Here is a 17,028-nt window from a genome sequence, read left to right on the forward strand (position 1 = left end):
AACTCCATATAACCTCATCACATTCCACATTGCTTCCTTATCAACTCTATCATACGCTTTCTCCAGATCCATAAACGCAACATACACCTCCTTACCTTTTGCTAAATATTTCTCGCATATCTGCCTAACTGTAAAAATCTGATTCATACAACCCCTACCTCTTCTAAAACCACCCTGTATTTCTAAGATTGCATTCTCTGTTTTATCCTTGATCCTATTAATCATTACTCTACCATACACTTTTCCAACTACGCTTAACAAACTAATACCTCTTGAATTACAACACTCATGCACATCTCCCTTACCCTTATATAGTGGTACAATACATGCACAAACCCAATCTACTGGTACCATTGACAACACAAAACACATATTAAACAATCTCACCAACCATTCAAGTACAGTCACACCCCCTTCCTTCAACATCTCGGCTCTCACACCATCCATACCAGATGCTTTTCCTACTCTTGTTTCATCTAGTGCTCTCCTCACTTCATCTAATGTAATCTCTCTCATTCTCATCTCCCATCACTGGCACCTCAACACCTGCAACAGCAATTATATCTGCCTCCCTATTATCCTCAACATTCAGTAAACTTTCAAAATATTCCCCCCATCTTTTCCTTGCCTCCTCTCCTTTTAACAACCTTCCATTTCCATCTTTCACTGTCTCTTCAATTCTTGAGCCAGCCTTCCTTACTCTCTTCACTTCTTTCCAAAACTTCTTCTTATTCTCTTCAGATGAATGACCCAATCCCTGACCCCACCTCAGGTCAACTGCCCTCTTTGCCTCACGTACCTTGCGCTTTACTTCCACATTTTTCTCTTTATATTTTTCATACTTCTCTATACTATTACTCTGTAGCCATTCTTCAAAAGCCCTCTTTTTCTCTTTCACTTTTACTTTCACTCCTTCATTCCACCATTCACTGCCCTTCCTCATGCTGCCTCCAACAACTTTCTTTCCACACACATCACTTGCAATCCCAACAAAATTTTCTTTTACTAACTTCCACTCCTCCTCTAAATTGTCAGTTTCTCTTACTTTCACTTCGTCATATATCATTTTCAACCTTTCCTGATATTTACTTTTTACCTCCGGTTTTATTAGCTCTTCAACCCTCACTACCTCCCTTTTACATCCACCTACTCTATTCCCCCATTCTTTTGCTACAACTAATTTTCCTTCCACCAAAAAATGATCAGACATACCGTTAGCCATACCCCTAAACACGTGCACGTCTTTCAATCTTCCAAACATTCTTTTAGTTATCAACACATAATCCATTAATGCCCTTTCTACTATTCTTCCATTTGCCACTCTTACCCATGTATACTTATTTTTATCTTTCTTTTTGAAAAAGCTATTACTTATTACCATCTCTTGCTCAACACACATATCTACCAGTTTCTCACCACTCTCATTTTCACCTGGTACGCCATAGTTCCCAATGACACCTTCTACCTCTCCTGCGCCCACTCTAGCATTTAAGTCACCCATGACAGCTACATAATTCCTTCTACCCAGTCCTTCTACACACCTAGTTAATTCATTCCAGAACTCATTCCGCTCTTCTTCACTTTTCTCACTACCTGGCCCATACGCACTGACAAAAGCCCAACATTCCCTACCCAACCTAACCCTTACCCACATTAACTTAGATGATATCTCCTTCCATTCCACTACTTTACCTGTCGTCCATTCACTCAGCAATAAAGCCACACCTTCTTTCGCTCTTCCCCTTTCAATCCCAGACACTCTACCAGACATTTCACCAAACATCACTTTTACTCTCTATCGTACTACATCCATGCACATTCAAACACCCCAAAACTAGAGTGCGGGGAGCAGTCACTCTCCCCCCAGCTCCATCTCTTTGTCGATGTCTCACAGGATGTAGATACAGGAGAGGAGGTTCCTAGCCCCCTCGTCCCGTCCCTTTTAGTCGCCTCTTACGACACGCAGGGATAACGTTTGCGCTAATTTTGTTTTTATGCCCCCGCGGCCACAGGGGGCAGTATTATCCCCTATAAATATGTACAGGTTTGTATCGTCAGGAAAAATACAAATTGCTTCGAAATTTGTCGTGTTACTGTGTATTTTGTAGTTTTTCTAAGCTGAGTGGTTCATGTTGTTTTAGGACTCTGGCTATTGGCCAAGATGTGTAATATATAATTTTAAATATGTAACTTCCCTGGTAGTTACATATATATATAGCTTAATCCCACCGATTTGTCATGCGCAGAATCGGCGGGATTAAGCTATATATATGTAACTACCAGGTAAGTATATTTAAAAATTTATTTAAAAATAAAAATACCATATTTATGAATGGTAATATGTGTACAGTATTATATAATTTTGAAATTGTAAAAATTTAGGATTGTTTAGATGTTACCGGTTTAGACTTGACGGTATAATTGAACTATATTTATAGGGTGTCACAATTCTAATGATGGGCAGCAAAGAAGAGGATGTTCCAGTCGAACCTACAGAAAAGACATCATTTATTGAAGATATGACAGAAGCAGAAAGGAATACTATGGTAAGTAAAATATTTACATTTTAAATTCATAAGCCAATAGAGGTTGTAGTTAGGAGGTTACATGCGAAGTTTTCCACATTAAATGATCCGTTTGCTTTTATTTTTGGGTAGATCTTCATTGAAAATTTCATGTACAAAGAGGTTGAATTTTTTCTTCAATCATGTGACTTCACAATACAGTTTTAAAATCCCAACTCTATTTAAAATAATCACAACTTTAAGCTATGTACTATCCAGTGAAAATTTTTTTGTTAAAATTATGATAGTTAGAAGTGATTTTATAATTATCTGCAGGAAGCTGTTGTTTAAATACCAGATTGTTCCAACACGGAAACTTACCTCGAACTACTTTCTTAGGAGTACCTGGAATCTCCTCTCATCCGACCAGAGTTTTGTGTAGTTTACCCTACTTCCGTTTTCTATGAGGGCTAACCTCAGGCGGAAGGATACGTGCCCTGAGGCTAGGCCCGGGTCAGGGAGTGTGCTAGCTTGGGTCTTGACCCTCAGTAAGTTCTCTGGTCGCGTCGTGATATCATCTCGACGCTCTCCTTATCTCATCGCGACTCTTTGTGTCCCGCGTGGTTCCCACGTGGTATCCCTGTGCTATTCCTTTGTGTCCCCGTGTGTTAACCTTATCCTTCCCTTGTGTTCTCACGTGTTATCCTTGTCCTTATTACCCTTTCCCGCTGCGTTCCTGTGTCTTGCGGTGTTGCGATAGGTCGTGATGGAGCATCCCTGCCATTGTCCTGGGCCTAGAGCCAGGAAGTCGTTTGGTGCATTTCTTTCTAAGCTGGAGGTAGACCCTCATTCCTTGTGCTCGTCGTGCAGGGGTAGAGTGCGTTCTCCGTCGGACACGTGTCCGGAGTGCATTTCTTGGAGTGAGGTCCAGTGGGTATGATTCAGTACCAAGAAAAAGAAGTCTGCCAAGCGGTCGACCAAGAAGGCTAGCACCTCTTCACCCTTTACGTCTCCAGAAGGACCGTCGAGTAGGGTTTCCCTTCCATCTTCTCCTACCCAGAGTAGGGGACGAGGTAAGTCCGTTGCGGGGAAGAAGCCAGAGGTTCTTCCCCAAGAGTCTATTATCCATGATAGTGGGGTAGCAGCATCTTTCCAGCCAAGTGAGGGGCCTGAAGGTGTGAGTAGTGGGGGTCCTAGAGACGATGCCCTGGTGCACGCGGGTCACGTCTCTTCGGATGATCCCATGTGGAGTAAAACTGTCCCTGTCTCTTCGCCCGCATCATGGGCATGTTTATCAGGTACCTCCGCAGCTGAAGGCGCCCCAGAGAAGGAAGACTCACCGGCGGCGGATCCCCTCAAATGGGTCCCTCCTAGGACGCCCTGTAGGTCCCCGTTGAGGTTGGAGGAAGGCCTCGGATCCTGGTTCCCCAACGTAGAGCTGCCACTCTCTCCCCCAGCACCGCCGTCGTCAGTACCGGAAGTGTTCCTGCAATCTGCGCCCTCCGTAGGACAGCAGGCCGTTCAGATGACCACTCTCCGGGCCCCGGCCCCTCGGACGGGTTATGAAGAGTCCTCCGATTCATCGGTTGCTACAACCTCCTATTCCTTGGAAGGAGAAAACCGGAGGAATTCCCGGGGGAGTGTGAGAGATCCCGGAGGAGGCACTCCCGTTCTCGGTCACGTTCCAGGTCTCGACAGGGGAGGAGGCGCTCCAGGTCTCCTAGGAGGAAATTCAGGAGGAGCAGATCACCAGAGGAGGAAAGGGTGGTCATCCCCCGCAGTAAGCTCGTGGACCTTACTTCGGTCCCGAGCACTTCAGGCTGGCGACCCAGAGACAAGTCTCCAGGAAGGTTCTCCTCCAGCCACAAGCTAGAACCACGGAGGGACCCGGCCTCGCGGACCTCTTCCGACAGGCGTAAGACCGCGGGGGTTCCGACTCAATCCGCCCAGCGGAGGGAGTCGCCCCTCGGACGGGCAGCCTCGTCGTGCCCTCGAAAGTGGCACCACGGACCCTGGAGAAGGAGAGACGGCTTCCTCCGTCGGGCAAGCCCACGGAAGCCTCGTCCTCCATGACTAAGGACAGATAGGGAGATAGGGAGAGAGGCCCCCTACTCCTGCCCAAGCCTCAGGTGGGGGAATGCCTCAGACTTTTTTGGCAAGCATGGAAAAACCACGGAGCAGACCCGTGGACAGTAACAGTGTTGAAGGAGGGCTACAGGCTACCGTTTCTGGCAGAACCTCCACCCCTGATCCCAGCCATTTGGGCGGAGTGGTTGGCTCCCAAGGACCCCTTGAAGAGAACAGCCTTACAAGAGGAAGTTTCCACGATGTTGGCGAAGGGAGCAATGGAAACGGTACGGGACCCGGGCCCGGGCTTCTAAAGTCGGCTCTTCCTGGTGGAGAAAGCAACGGGAGGTTGGAGACCGGTCATAGACCTCTCGGCTCTCAACAAGTTTGTGTGCAAAACCGACTTCAAGATGGACACCCCGAAGTCGGTCCTTGAGTTCTTGAGGGAAGGGGACTTCATGATGTCCATAGACCTTAAGGACGCTTATTTTCAAATCCCAGTTCACCCCTCCAGCAGGAAGTATCTTCGGGTGAAGTGGGGTGCCTAGACCTTGGAGTTCAGGTCCCTCTGCTTCGGACTATCCACAGCGCCTCAGGTCTTCACGAGGGTCTTCGCGACAGTCTCAGTGGGGGCTCACGAACGGGGCATCCGCCTGATTCGTTACCTAGACGACTGGTTGCTCCTTTCATCCTCAGAGGAAGTTTTGAGGGATCAAGGCGCGAAGCTTCTGCAGTTCTGCAAGATTCTGGGCATCACCATCAACCTGAACTCTCATCTGTCACCCTCCACCAGGATGACTTATCTAGGGATGGTCCTGGATTCCCGTTTAGTGAGAGCCTTTCCGTCGGAAGAAAGGCTGACCAATTTGGACCAAATCCTCCGCCCCTTCTTGGCGGGACAACCCAGGAGAGCGAAGGACTGGCAGAGGTTAATAGGTCACCTCGTGTCATTGGAGAAACTGGTTCCCCAGGGGAGACTCAAGCTCAGGAGTGTCCAATGGAACCTGAAGAAGTCCTAATGTGGTGGCAAGAACGGACAAACACCCTCAAGGGGATGCCCTTCGCAGCCGAGCCCCCCGAGATGCTTCTCTTCACAGACACTTCCAAAGAGGGATGGGGTGCCCATCTCCTCGTAAGGTCAGCAAGAGGCAGTTGGACAGAGGAAGAAAAGGCACAACACATAAACATCCTAGAGATGAGGGCGGTTCGAAAGGGGTGCCTACAGTTCATCAACCTTCTACGGGGAAAAACCGTGGCGTTGATGTGCGACAACGCCACAGTAGTAGCATACATAAAGAAGCAGGGAGGACTGAAATCGAGGGAGCTGTGCAATCTCACGTTGGAACTTCAGGATTGCGCCACGGCAGAACAGATCACGATATCGCATAGAGGTTCATTCCAGGGAAAAGAAACGTCCTGGCTGACGTACTCAGCAGGATGGGTCAAGTGGTGCGAACCGAGTGGTCCCTGCACTCAGAGGTAGCCAAGCTCATCATCCAGAAATGGGGTTCGCCAGTGATGGATCTCTTCGCAACAAGACTGAACGCACAACTCCCCGTATTCTGTTCTCCTGTCCCAGACCCAAAAGCGGCGTTGGAGGATGCCTTCCAACACCGGTGGGACCATCTGGACTTATACGCCTTTCCCCCTTTTGCGTTTCTCAGACAGGTGCTCAACAGGGTGAGGACGGCCCACAACCTAAAGATGACTTTGGTAGCGCCCTGGTGGCCGGAGAGAGAGTGGTTCGCCGACCTAAAAGAACTAGCGTGTCTTCCCCGTGGCCTCTTCCAGACAGGCCAGAACTGCTGCGGCAACCCCACTTCCAAAGGTTCCACGACAATCCTCGATCCCTCCGCCTTCACGCGTGGAGGTTATCGAGCGTCTCCTGAGGAAGGAAGGCTATTCAGCTAGAACGGCCGAAAGGATGTCGGGATATCTGAGGCGTTCATCGGCAGCGGTGTACCAGGCTAAGTGGTCCCCCTTTACAAAGTGGTGCTCCTCCAGAAACATCAAGTGGTTGAGGGCCTCTATTCTGGACGTTGCGGACTTCCTGGTACATCTCAGGGATGTAGTCGGTATGTCGATCCCGGCCATCAAAGGAGTCCGTGCAGCTTTAGGCCAAGTCTTGCTAGTGAAGGGCATCGATCTGGGTTCCTCAAGACATACTGTATCTCAATGCTCATCAAGAGCTTCGAACAAGCATGTCCCCCTCAAGCTGTCAGGGTGCCGCAGTGGGATGTGGCGAGGGTCCTGAAGATGTTAAGTGAACCCCCGTTCGAACCCCTGAAAGACTTAGTGGACAGGGACCTCACCCTCAAGACTGTCTTCCTGTTGGCACTGGCACCAGCTAAGAGAGTGGGTGAGATTCACAGGCTGTCTTACGAGGTCTCACATGCGAAGGGTTGGCGTGAGATTTCCCTTAAGTTCGTCCCGACTTTTGTGGCTAAGACCCAGAATCCAACTGTTTGGGATCCTAGGTTTGAGGGCTTCTCAATACCAGCAATTCCTCGTTTGGGCAATCCGGAGGACTTGAAGTTGTGTCCTGTCAGAGCCATAAGGAAATACCTGGAGAGGACTTCTAATCTCCGTCCTGGTATCAAGAGCCTTTTCGTCTCCACAGGTACATTGAAAAAGCCGGTTTCGAAGAACACTATCTCCTTCTGGCTAAGACAGGTGATTATCAGGGCCTATAGCAGTGCGGGCGTTCCCCTGCCAGGAAAACCCAGGCCCCATGACATTAGGGGTCTAAGTACCTCTCTAGCTTTCGAAAGGAACATGGCAGTGGCGCAGATCCTAAGAGCAGGCACCTGGTCTAACCAGTCTACCTTCACAACGCACTACATGAAGGAATGCTCAAGAAAGTCCCTAGACGGGTTCTCTATAGGAACAGTCATCTCCGCGCTCCAAGCGATTTAACGGTGTAGCCCCAGGTACAATCGTGGGTAGTAAGACCAATAGACACAGGTTCGTTTCCCTAAAAACCCCCCTTGTTCTTCCTTCCCCTTCTTTCCCTTGGAGATGGACTCAGGTAGAGCCTGCACAAGACCTCAAGTCACAACGTCATCAAAGGACACGTCTCCGAGAAATTCTTGCACAGGTTAGTTACTTAGACACTAACATGAGCTCTTTGTGTAGTTTTCTCCTACGTTTCGTTTCCCGACCGTCTCTGAACCTAGCCCCCTATCTAGGTTCCATTGCATCCTGCTTAGCTAGATCTAGGGGTCAAGAAGGACACTCCCACCTCCTAAAGTGTAAGTCTCCTAAGAAAGTAGTTCGAGGTAAGTTTCCGTGTTGGAACAAATCACAAATTTTAAGTAATTTGTATTTTTCCTAACATACTTACCTCGAACTACTTTCGGGTAATGGCCCGCCCTTCCGTTCCCGAGTGTCTTCCTGACCCTTTAAGTAATTAATCAACCAAGAACTTACTGAGGGTCGAGACCCAAGCTAGAACGCTCCCTGCCCCGGGCTTAGCCTCAAGGCACGTATCCTTCCGCCTGAGGTTAGCCCTCACAGAAAACGGAAGTAGGATAAACTACACAAAACTCTGGTCGGATGAGAGGAGATTCCAGGTACTCCTAAGAAAGTAGTTCGAGGTAAGTATGTTAGGAAAAATACAAATTACTTAAAATTTGTGATATTTTGATAAGATTTATAATTTTGATACTGTACTTAACTCCTGGTCATATTGCTTATTTGTACCAGAGTAAATACAAACTCCTGTCCTTTACATAGGAGAGTGTTAACAACGAACCTGGAATATGACAACTAAAATTTTATAACAAGGTGTGTCATTGGTTGGTGGTTACCTGTCAGGCCCAGTTGAGTAGTCACTTTCATAGCAGCCGTCAGTAGAGACAGACGTTCTTCAATTGGTGGGAGACGGCAGGTTTTCAAGCTTTCCAACATTTTTCTTTGGTACTTTTGAACTTTGTTCCTGTCATGACGCTATTGCGTCTTGGGATATTATCCTTGAGTCAGAGATATGAATAATGATAAGATAACTCTTTCGACTCTAGTTTGGCCAAAAGTGACTGTAGGATTCTCACCTTAGCCACCTTGGAGTTAAGACTTCCCTGAAGTCGAAGGAATTCTGTATCCTCCTTTGTTTATGCAAACAAGCAACAGGTATCCTAGTGAGTGCTGTTGATTCAACATTCTGGATCTCCCTTATTGCAGGCTGATTGTTTGGCTGATTGCCACCAGACTTGGACTGCTATGATGTTGCTATGTGAGTCCTTGACATGCGAGCACTCTTGACCCTCAGCAAGGGTGCTAGTCAATCTGTACCGAACCCCTCTTCAACTGGATGCACAGAAACGAGCTTCTACCAATCACCTACATGCCTCGACCACAAACACGTATTAATAAACATATCCTCAAGATAATTTATCTAGCACTGAATCCCAATAACGCACTCAAATCTTATCACATTGGCAATCCTGATACCTCTTATTCTGTCCCACCATTGCTAACACTGACGTCTGAGCTGCTAGCTCAACTTCCGTAACCAGTTGCTCCTTTTGAATTTCAATATCCTTTTGCCCTCAGCTCCTTAAATCATTTGTAGATTGTTGGTATTGAATACCTTTTTTGCATATTAGTGGTGCTTTTATTTTGTTTGTTTACTGTTAATACGTCATTTTTGTGAGTCCAACCAGAATTTTTCTCAATGGAAGCGTAGAATTCATTATCGGTTCCCCCTGTCTGAAGTTTCCCTTCCTGCGGAATCAGGATGAGCTGTAAGGAATATGATGCTTATGAGAGTTGTTCCAGTTGCAGAGGTATGGTCTGTAACCTTTCATCTCAATGTGAATTATGTTGTACATGGCCTGATAACCAAATGTTGGCGTACGTTAATCATCAGAAATTGTTACAATGCAAGAGAGCTTTCAAAGGAAAGAAAAAAAAAAGCTATGGGTCTTTCAAAGAGGATTTATTAGACTTTTGTTTCAGAGCCTCCAGTTCATTCCCTTCGGCTACCGGGGATTTTTATCCCAATTCCCGGACCCCCAACCCCCAATCAGCTAGTTTGCCTCTTCTTGATTTGTCTGTTATTGATTCCAAGTTTAGCTCTTTGGATTCTTGTAGTGGTCAGAAGTTATAAAATTTACAACATAATTTAGACAAGGATATACCTGTTAAATTTAACAAGTTGACTGAAAAGTTATAACTACCATTTAACCAAATAACCAATAACCTTGTTTATTCCTTTTTATCTCGCTGTCAGGCACTTAGCGAGAGTACCTTGGGTAAAGGTGCGACCTATTTCTGCAGTCTAGAGGTAAACCTGAAATTTTTAGTCATTATTCCTTATCTAGGAGGCCTGAGGAATGTCTTTTTTTATAGGTCTTAGTTAGATGAGGATGAAATTAAATCTAAGGGGTTGGTTGGATCCTGTGGATCCACTGCACAAGGAAAGGGATGTAGAATTCAGGTAGATAGTTTTAGGACTTATCCTTTAGACTAAATCTGAAGTCCAACCCCTCTTACCAAAAAGGTCTTTATAGACAGCCCCTCTCTGCTACGTTTTCTCTTTGCACAGGTCAGTGTAGACATGTCAGCTAAATTAGCTAAATTATTTTAGAAGAAAGAGCTTTTTCTTTAATTAAATTCCGTAAGGAAATTTATTGAATGGTGGACGATCCGTCTTTTGACAATCTCCCCCCCCCTCCCCCATTCCTCTTACAATACTTTGGAGTATGTGCAGTCTATGGAGTCCACCCTTAGCTTTTTATGGGTAGCCCAATCATTCAACATTTCGCTTTTGGGTGGCCCATTGAGATACATTAAAAACTCTGGGTTATTCCTCTTGAGTACTCTGTTGCTCAAAAGGTTATGCACTTCAATCTCTGCTTCGTGAATCTGTCAGAGTTTTATCGCTTCCAATTTTAAGCTAGAAAATCCTCAGCCCTTCTACATGGTCAGCTTCTAAGAGAAAAGTAGGGTCATCATTTGCCTAGTAAATCCTCTAGACAATAAGAACAACAGTTTATATCCTATAACCCTAGTGCTAACTTAGCAGTGGGCCCACAGTTCTATAAACAACCTCCACGAACTCCAGTGCATCCACATTAACGCGGCACACGCCGTAGTACTTGCGCGCTACCTTTGTGCATTCTCCCATTGGCCTGCCTGCTGAACATGCAGCAACCATTATGTGCCCTCCTCCTGAACCCTCGTTTGCTATTACACGTAAGCTTCTCCTCCATTATCTCCTTTGGAAGATAACAACTGCTCATCAGTAATTCATTAATCAAAAACTTCAAGTTATAGTTAGGAATCTTTAGTGTTGGATATTTGACCTCGGTCTCCATCTAATGAGAGAAAACCAAGTGCAGAGCCTTACCCCTCTATTTCCTAAAAGTGAATCATCCTTCTTCCAGTATTGTATGCCTGCATTGCATAAATATCAGAAAACTAGTTCTCCATTAAAAGCTTATGCATTGCATAGGTATCAAAGAGAATTGCAAGTGGAAATCTCAAAGAGAGCTGATGTGCAAAGAAGAGAGTACAAGTGACAAAAGACTAGTTTTCACTGTTTATCAGCAGAGAAAGAGGTAAAACCTTTTCTTCCTCCTCCATCTTATTATGAGTCGGTGTAACCAGAATAGGAGACTTCCAATTATGAATTTTCTCGATCTCCCTCACTCTCCTCTGCTGTACGTCAGAGGTTCACCTTTAATGTAAGGTCGTTCCAGAAAAGAATAAAAATTCTAGATCCATGCCTAAACAGGAATCTACTCCATCAGTGTTCAAGCCTAGACATACATCTCCAGCCCCCTTCATTCCTTATAGTAATAGAAGACATCTCAGGAGTCTTCTGCAGCAGAATACTCTGAAGTGGAGGTGTTGCATCCCTGAAGGTGCCAGCCTCGAACTCAGTCGAAGCATCCAATTTTATGAAAATAAAGTCTTATTCGCTTATTTAACGGCCTTGGTGAAGCCTCACGTTCTCCTTTGGTTGGGAGATGTTTTCTTCCTACAACCACGAAGTGCCTGTCATAAGTTTGACATAACTATCTAACCAAGCTAGAGATACAGAATCTTAGTATTATTGAATAAACAAATTTCAGAGTCAGAAAAATATTAAAGTTAGAAAAATAGTAATGACAAAAATATCGGTAGAGTTAATAAAAAATATTAATGATAAAGATATGTTCATGATAAATCAGTGCTACAAATAAAGATAAAAATAAAATGGATTTTGTTTTTAAAATCACATGTAAACATACTCTTACATAATTATACAGTACGTGTGACTATGCCTTTGGAGCATCATTAATGAAAAATAAACGTGTTGAGGCTGATTATCTTCGGAATGGTGAATTTATAGCATACATTTCTTGGACTTGAAATGAGTTGTTTGCCATACTTTAATCTATTTAGTATTTAAAATGAACGAGTTCAGGTTTACTATTTTATGAAGAACGGATTAAGGGTATTTTAATGATGCATTGATTTTCTAAGCCACTTGCTAGGTGCTAATATCCATTTGCTTATTTCCAGCTTCAACTGCCTGTTGGCATCAAGAATCTAGGTAATACGTGTTACCTAAATGCTGTTATTCAGTGCTTGAAGACTGTGCCAGAGTTACACAGTGCTATCAAAGAATATAAACCCAAACGTAAGTGCGAGTTTCTTTTGTCGGCATACAAGTCAGTCTAGATGATAGGTTAGGTGATGTTGCTTATCTATTGTTAATGTTTCCTTTCAGCCTTTTGGAGTAAGGATAGCAGTTGTACACATTTTATGCTTGTTAGAAAATTATAAATATTGTAGTAAGGGAAATAAGGAAAGTGATTCTGAGGTTGATCAAAGTACAGTAGATAAGGTTCTTTTAATGAATTTTATAACCAGTGTATTTTTCTAGAAAAATATTGGTTTTGTATTGATTATTGACAGTGTAATGATTGGTTTATGGATATTGATTTATTTTTCTCATAATTTTGAGCATTTTGATGAAAGTTATATCCCCTGAAACAGAGCCGGAATCGTCTTCACTTTTAACGTTGGCAGTTGACTCCGCCTCGCTCCTCACCTTGGCCATTCAAGATTGCTACAAGACCATGAATTCTGGCAAGACCGCAGTTCCCCTGATTTTGGTCAATCTCTTCCGTACTACTTTTCCCAAGTATGAAATAAAATTATAAAAGATGTTTTACAAAAGCAGTGAACAGTACTGTACTGCATTGATAAAATGGTCTCTATTTTTTTGGTATGTTGACTGAGTTTCCTATGGGAAAGATTGTGAGTTAGGTAAATATTTGTCATTACAATTACAGTTAAATTTGGATTGAATCACTTTTACCCCTTTGTAAAGAATTTGTATTTACTCTTTTTCTAAGAGACCATCTCCCTAAAAGCTAAGGCACAGTGAAATGCATGGAAAAGTAATCGAGTCAAGACTAGTTCTAGGTACAGACACATTGGAATATAATTGTTACATCCTGAAAGTCATGGGTTAGTGAATTACAAAATATGAGAGGAAACATTGTTTGATGATATTGCATATATCTTCTAAGCTTATAATGATTTTAACGTGAAGAGTTAGCCTCAATGTCTTTGGAAAAGAAAGTGGGTGATATGTCAGTGAATAGTTCTTTGCCCTATGAGAGCTGATAATTGTTCTTTGGCTAATTCAAAATATATTAGTGGGTAAGAATCCTAATTTGTTCTTTGGAGTTAGGATGTCGAATCGTCCTCTTTACAAAAATGTTGTCATTTCTTGTTGAAAGCATAGCCAATGAAGCTCAGAGCAAATTGGATTTTAAGTCAGATGAAGCACTTGAAGATAAGGGCTCATGATACTAAAAGTGCTACATTTCTTAATTTCTATAGAAATCTTTCTTTAGAGAGTCTTAGTGGCAAGTGAATGGTGTACATAGTAATTTTCTGCTAAGCCTCATATTAGGGAAACATGATTTTCTTGTCAAACCTGTCGCGCTTTAGGTGCTGTTGTAGGTTAAATGTGAATTTTCTTTTGTGTAAATTTGATTAGTTATAGTTTTCAATTTTTTCTTTTAAAAATGCACTATGTTGAGTAATTTCTCTGTGTATAGTTTGATAGAAGAGTAATCTCTCAGTGTGTAGTTTGATAGGTGTGTACGAGTATTAGGGAAGACAATCTTGAGGCTTGAGTTATGACACTGGTTATTTGGTATTAGGCCAAGAGGTGAATATCAGGTGCTAAAAAAAGTTTATTAGTTTAGGATTTTTCAGTAACCCACCTCTATCAGAGTGTGGATATCAGCAATATAAACATCATGGCGTTTCGTAGGAATGTACGAAATTTCGTTGAGAAAATTATCTTTATGCTAGTCTGAAATTCATATCTCTTACTGAACCCTCCTCATCCCCATTGAATAGTGATGTCAAGAGGATAGGGCATTAGTTTCGACTTTGATACTGAAAAGAAGGGGCCATTAACCACCAGATTGTTTCTGTGCTATACATTAGTGGAGTCCTAAGCCTGTTGAAAGTAAAGAAAACGAGTAAAGTTTAGTTTTAGTGTTAACATTGATAGAAAATCTGGCTTCGAGAGAGAACCATTGTGAATATTAGATGAATATAAGAATAATGAATTTTAATATTAAGGTTCCATCTTTGTACATCCATTCATCCATCTTCACATCATTTTCATTAGTACTTGTATTTCCAAAGCTGGAAATTATTTCAAGATTTCTTATATATTGCCAACTGTAATCAGTTAGTTTCATTTTTGTTTATCTACATGAGATGCTTGAAAGCATTTTATCATTCATGTTCATATTGGTAAGCTTTTCGTATTTAGCCTGAAAGTCCAATTTACACCAGTTCTTTTTGCCTTACATTTTCAAGAAGTAGTGAGTTGGAATTAAAAGTAAATATGAGCACAAGGCTTACTGTTTTCACAAAACCAATTGCTAACGATTCTACTATGGCTACACCTAACCAAAATTTCTTAAGAGCAACCTATTGCTTTTCTAAATAAACTGATTACTTTTTTTTCAGATTTGCAGAACAAGGAGAACAAGGAAAGTTCTTGCAGCAGGATGCCTCAGAATGCTGGACTGAACTAATGCGGCTATTAATGCAAGAAATTACAGCCAAGGATCCTGAGAAGACCGCTCAGAACTTTAGGTGAGTTTCGCCCTCCCGCAAGCCATGGAATTACTGTATTCATAATTTTTTAAATTGAGGACTGTTTTGCAGTGGTTTTGAGAAAAAGTAAAAAATTATTTCTTCTTTGCGTTAATCAATTGTATTGCTTAAGTTTCTGCTGCAGTAAATAATAGGAAGCTCTCAATATATTGAGGCTTTTGTAATTCTTATACTGCATAGCTTATACAGCACGGTACTGAACATTTTCAATCAAATTATGTTCGTTTTTCTGCAGATAATATTAGGATGGTTTATCTTTAGGTTAGGTTTTTCATTCCTGATATCTTAATGTGAAAATTCCATTTCCAATCCTTCAGTATTTTTGAGAAAAGGGGCTGAGCTCAGTTATCTGTTAAACAACTAGCTACAGGATATCCAAATGCTAATAGTTTATAAAATTTCCCATATTGGCTAACAAAAAAGGAAACTCATCATACATATGTAAAACGGGTATCATCAGGTATGCTTAAGTATTCTGATAATTACAGATGTGTAGTTTTTTATATTGCAATTTATGATATTTGCATTTTTTTGTGTGATATTTCTTATTAATAGGTCTTCAATTATGTCTAGCAAGCACCCAGGTGGATAATTTCTTAATGATGAAAAGAAAAGGAATTTATGATAAATTCAGTTTGGGTGGGTAATGCTGTAACAGTTGTCGAATATGGTATTGAACTTTCTCAGCCTATATGGCTTTGACAATCATCTAGTACAAGGAAAGGATAAGAGGCTGTTGAATAATTTCTTGTAAAATCTAATTATTATTATTATTATTTTTAAAGTTTACTGAATGTTGAGGATAATAGGGAGGCAGATGTAATTGCTGTTGCAGGTGTTGAGGTGCTTGTGATGGGAGATGAGAATGAGAGAGAGATTACAAGAGAGGAAGTGAGGAGAGCACTAGATGAAACAAGAGTAGGAAAAGCATCTGGTATGGATGGCGTGAGAGCTGAGATGTTGAAGGAAGGGGGTTTGACTGTACTTGAATGGTTGGTGAGATTGTTTAATATGTGTTTTGTGTTGTCAATGGTACCAGTAGATTGGGTTTGTGCGTGTATTGTACCACTATATAAGGGTAAGGGAGATGTGCATGAGTGTTGTAATTCAAGTGGTATTAGTTTGTTGAGTGGAGTTGGAAAAGTGTATGGTAGAGTACTGATTAATAGGATTAAGGATAAAACAGAGGATGCAAACTTAGAAGTACAGGGTGGTTTTAGAAGAGGTAGGGGTTGTATGAATCAGATTTTTAACAGTTAGGCAGATATGCGAGAAATATTTAGCAAAAGGTAAGGATGTGTATGTTGGGTTTATGGATCTGGAGAAAGCGTATGATAGTTGATAGAGAAGCAATGTGGAATGTGATGAGGTTATATGGAGTTGGTGGAAGGTTGTTGCAATTAGTGAAAAGTTTCTACAAAGGTAGTAACACATGTGTTAGGATAGGAAATGAAGTGAGCGATTGGTTTCCGTTGAGAGTGGGGCTGAGACAGGGATGTGTGATGTCGCCGTGGTTGTTTAACTTGTATGTTGATGGGGGGGTGAGAGAGGTGAATGCTCGAGTACTTGGACGAGGATTGAAACTGGTAGACGAGAATGACCATGAATAGAAGGTAAATCGGTTGTGTTTGCGGATGGTACTATACTGGTTGCGGACACGGAAGAGAAGCTTGGCCGATTAGTGACAGAATTTGGAAGGGTGACAAAGAAGGAAGTTGAGAGTTAATGTGGGTAAGAGTAAGGTTATGAGATGTACGAGAAGGGAAGGCGGTGCGAAGTTGAATGTCATGTTGAATGGAGAGTTACTTGAGGAGGTGGATCAGTTCAAGTACTTGGGGTCTGTTGTTGCAGCAAATGGTGGAGTGGAAGCAGATGTACGTGAGAGAGTGAATGAAGGATGCAAAGTGTTGGGGGCAGTAAAGGGAGTAGTAAACAATAGAGGGTTGGGCATGGATGTAAAGAGAGTTCTGTATGAGAAAGTGATTGTACCAACTGTGATGTATGGATTGGAGTTGTGGGGAATGAAAGTGATGGAGAGACAGAAATTGAATGTGTTTGAGATGAAGTGTCTAAGGAGTATGACTGGTGTATCTCGAGTAGTTAGGGTTAGGAACGAAGTGGTGAGGGTGAAAATGGGTGTAAGAAATGAGTTAGCAGCTAGAGTGGATATGAATGTGTTGAGGTGGTTTGGCCATGTTGAGAGAATGGAAAGTGGCTGTCTGCTAAAGAAGGTGATGAATGCACGAGTTGATGGGAGAAGTACAAGAGGAAGGCCAAGGTTTGGGTGGATGGATGGAGTGAAGGAAGGTCTGGG

General features: G+C 42.7%; 1 protein-coding gene across 1 annotated transcript in view; it reads left to right on the forward strand.

Annotated features, from left to right (window-relative positions):
* The window catches only part of Usp14 (ubiquitin specific protease 14), a 91,041-nt gene that overhangs the window by 52,815 nt on the left and 21,198 nt on the right, over positions 1-17,028 (forward strand). The window contains exons 3-6 of the mRNA XM_068360788.1: positions 2,439-2,546; positions 12,081-12,198; positions 12,558-12,705; positions 14,565-14,693. Coding sequence (XP_068216889.1) covers positions 2,439-2,546; positions 12,081-12,198; positions 12,558-12,705; positions 14,565-14,693 — 503 coding nt within the window. The remainder of the gene's footprint in view (positions 1-2,438; positions 2,547-12,080; positions 12,199-12,557; positions 12,706-14,564; positions 14,694-17,028) is intronic.

The sequence above is a fragment of the Palaemon carinicauda genome, chromosome 37 (genome assembly GCF_036898095.1).
Source record: "Palaemon carinicauda isolate YSFRI2023 chromosome 37, ASM3689809v2, whole genome shotgun sequence".
Lineage (NCBI taxonomy): Eukaryota > Metazoa > Arthropoda > Malacostraca > Decapoda > Palaemonidae > Palaemon > Palaemon carinicauda.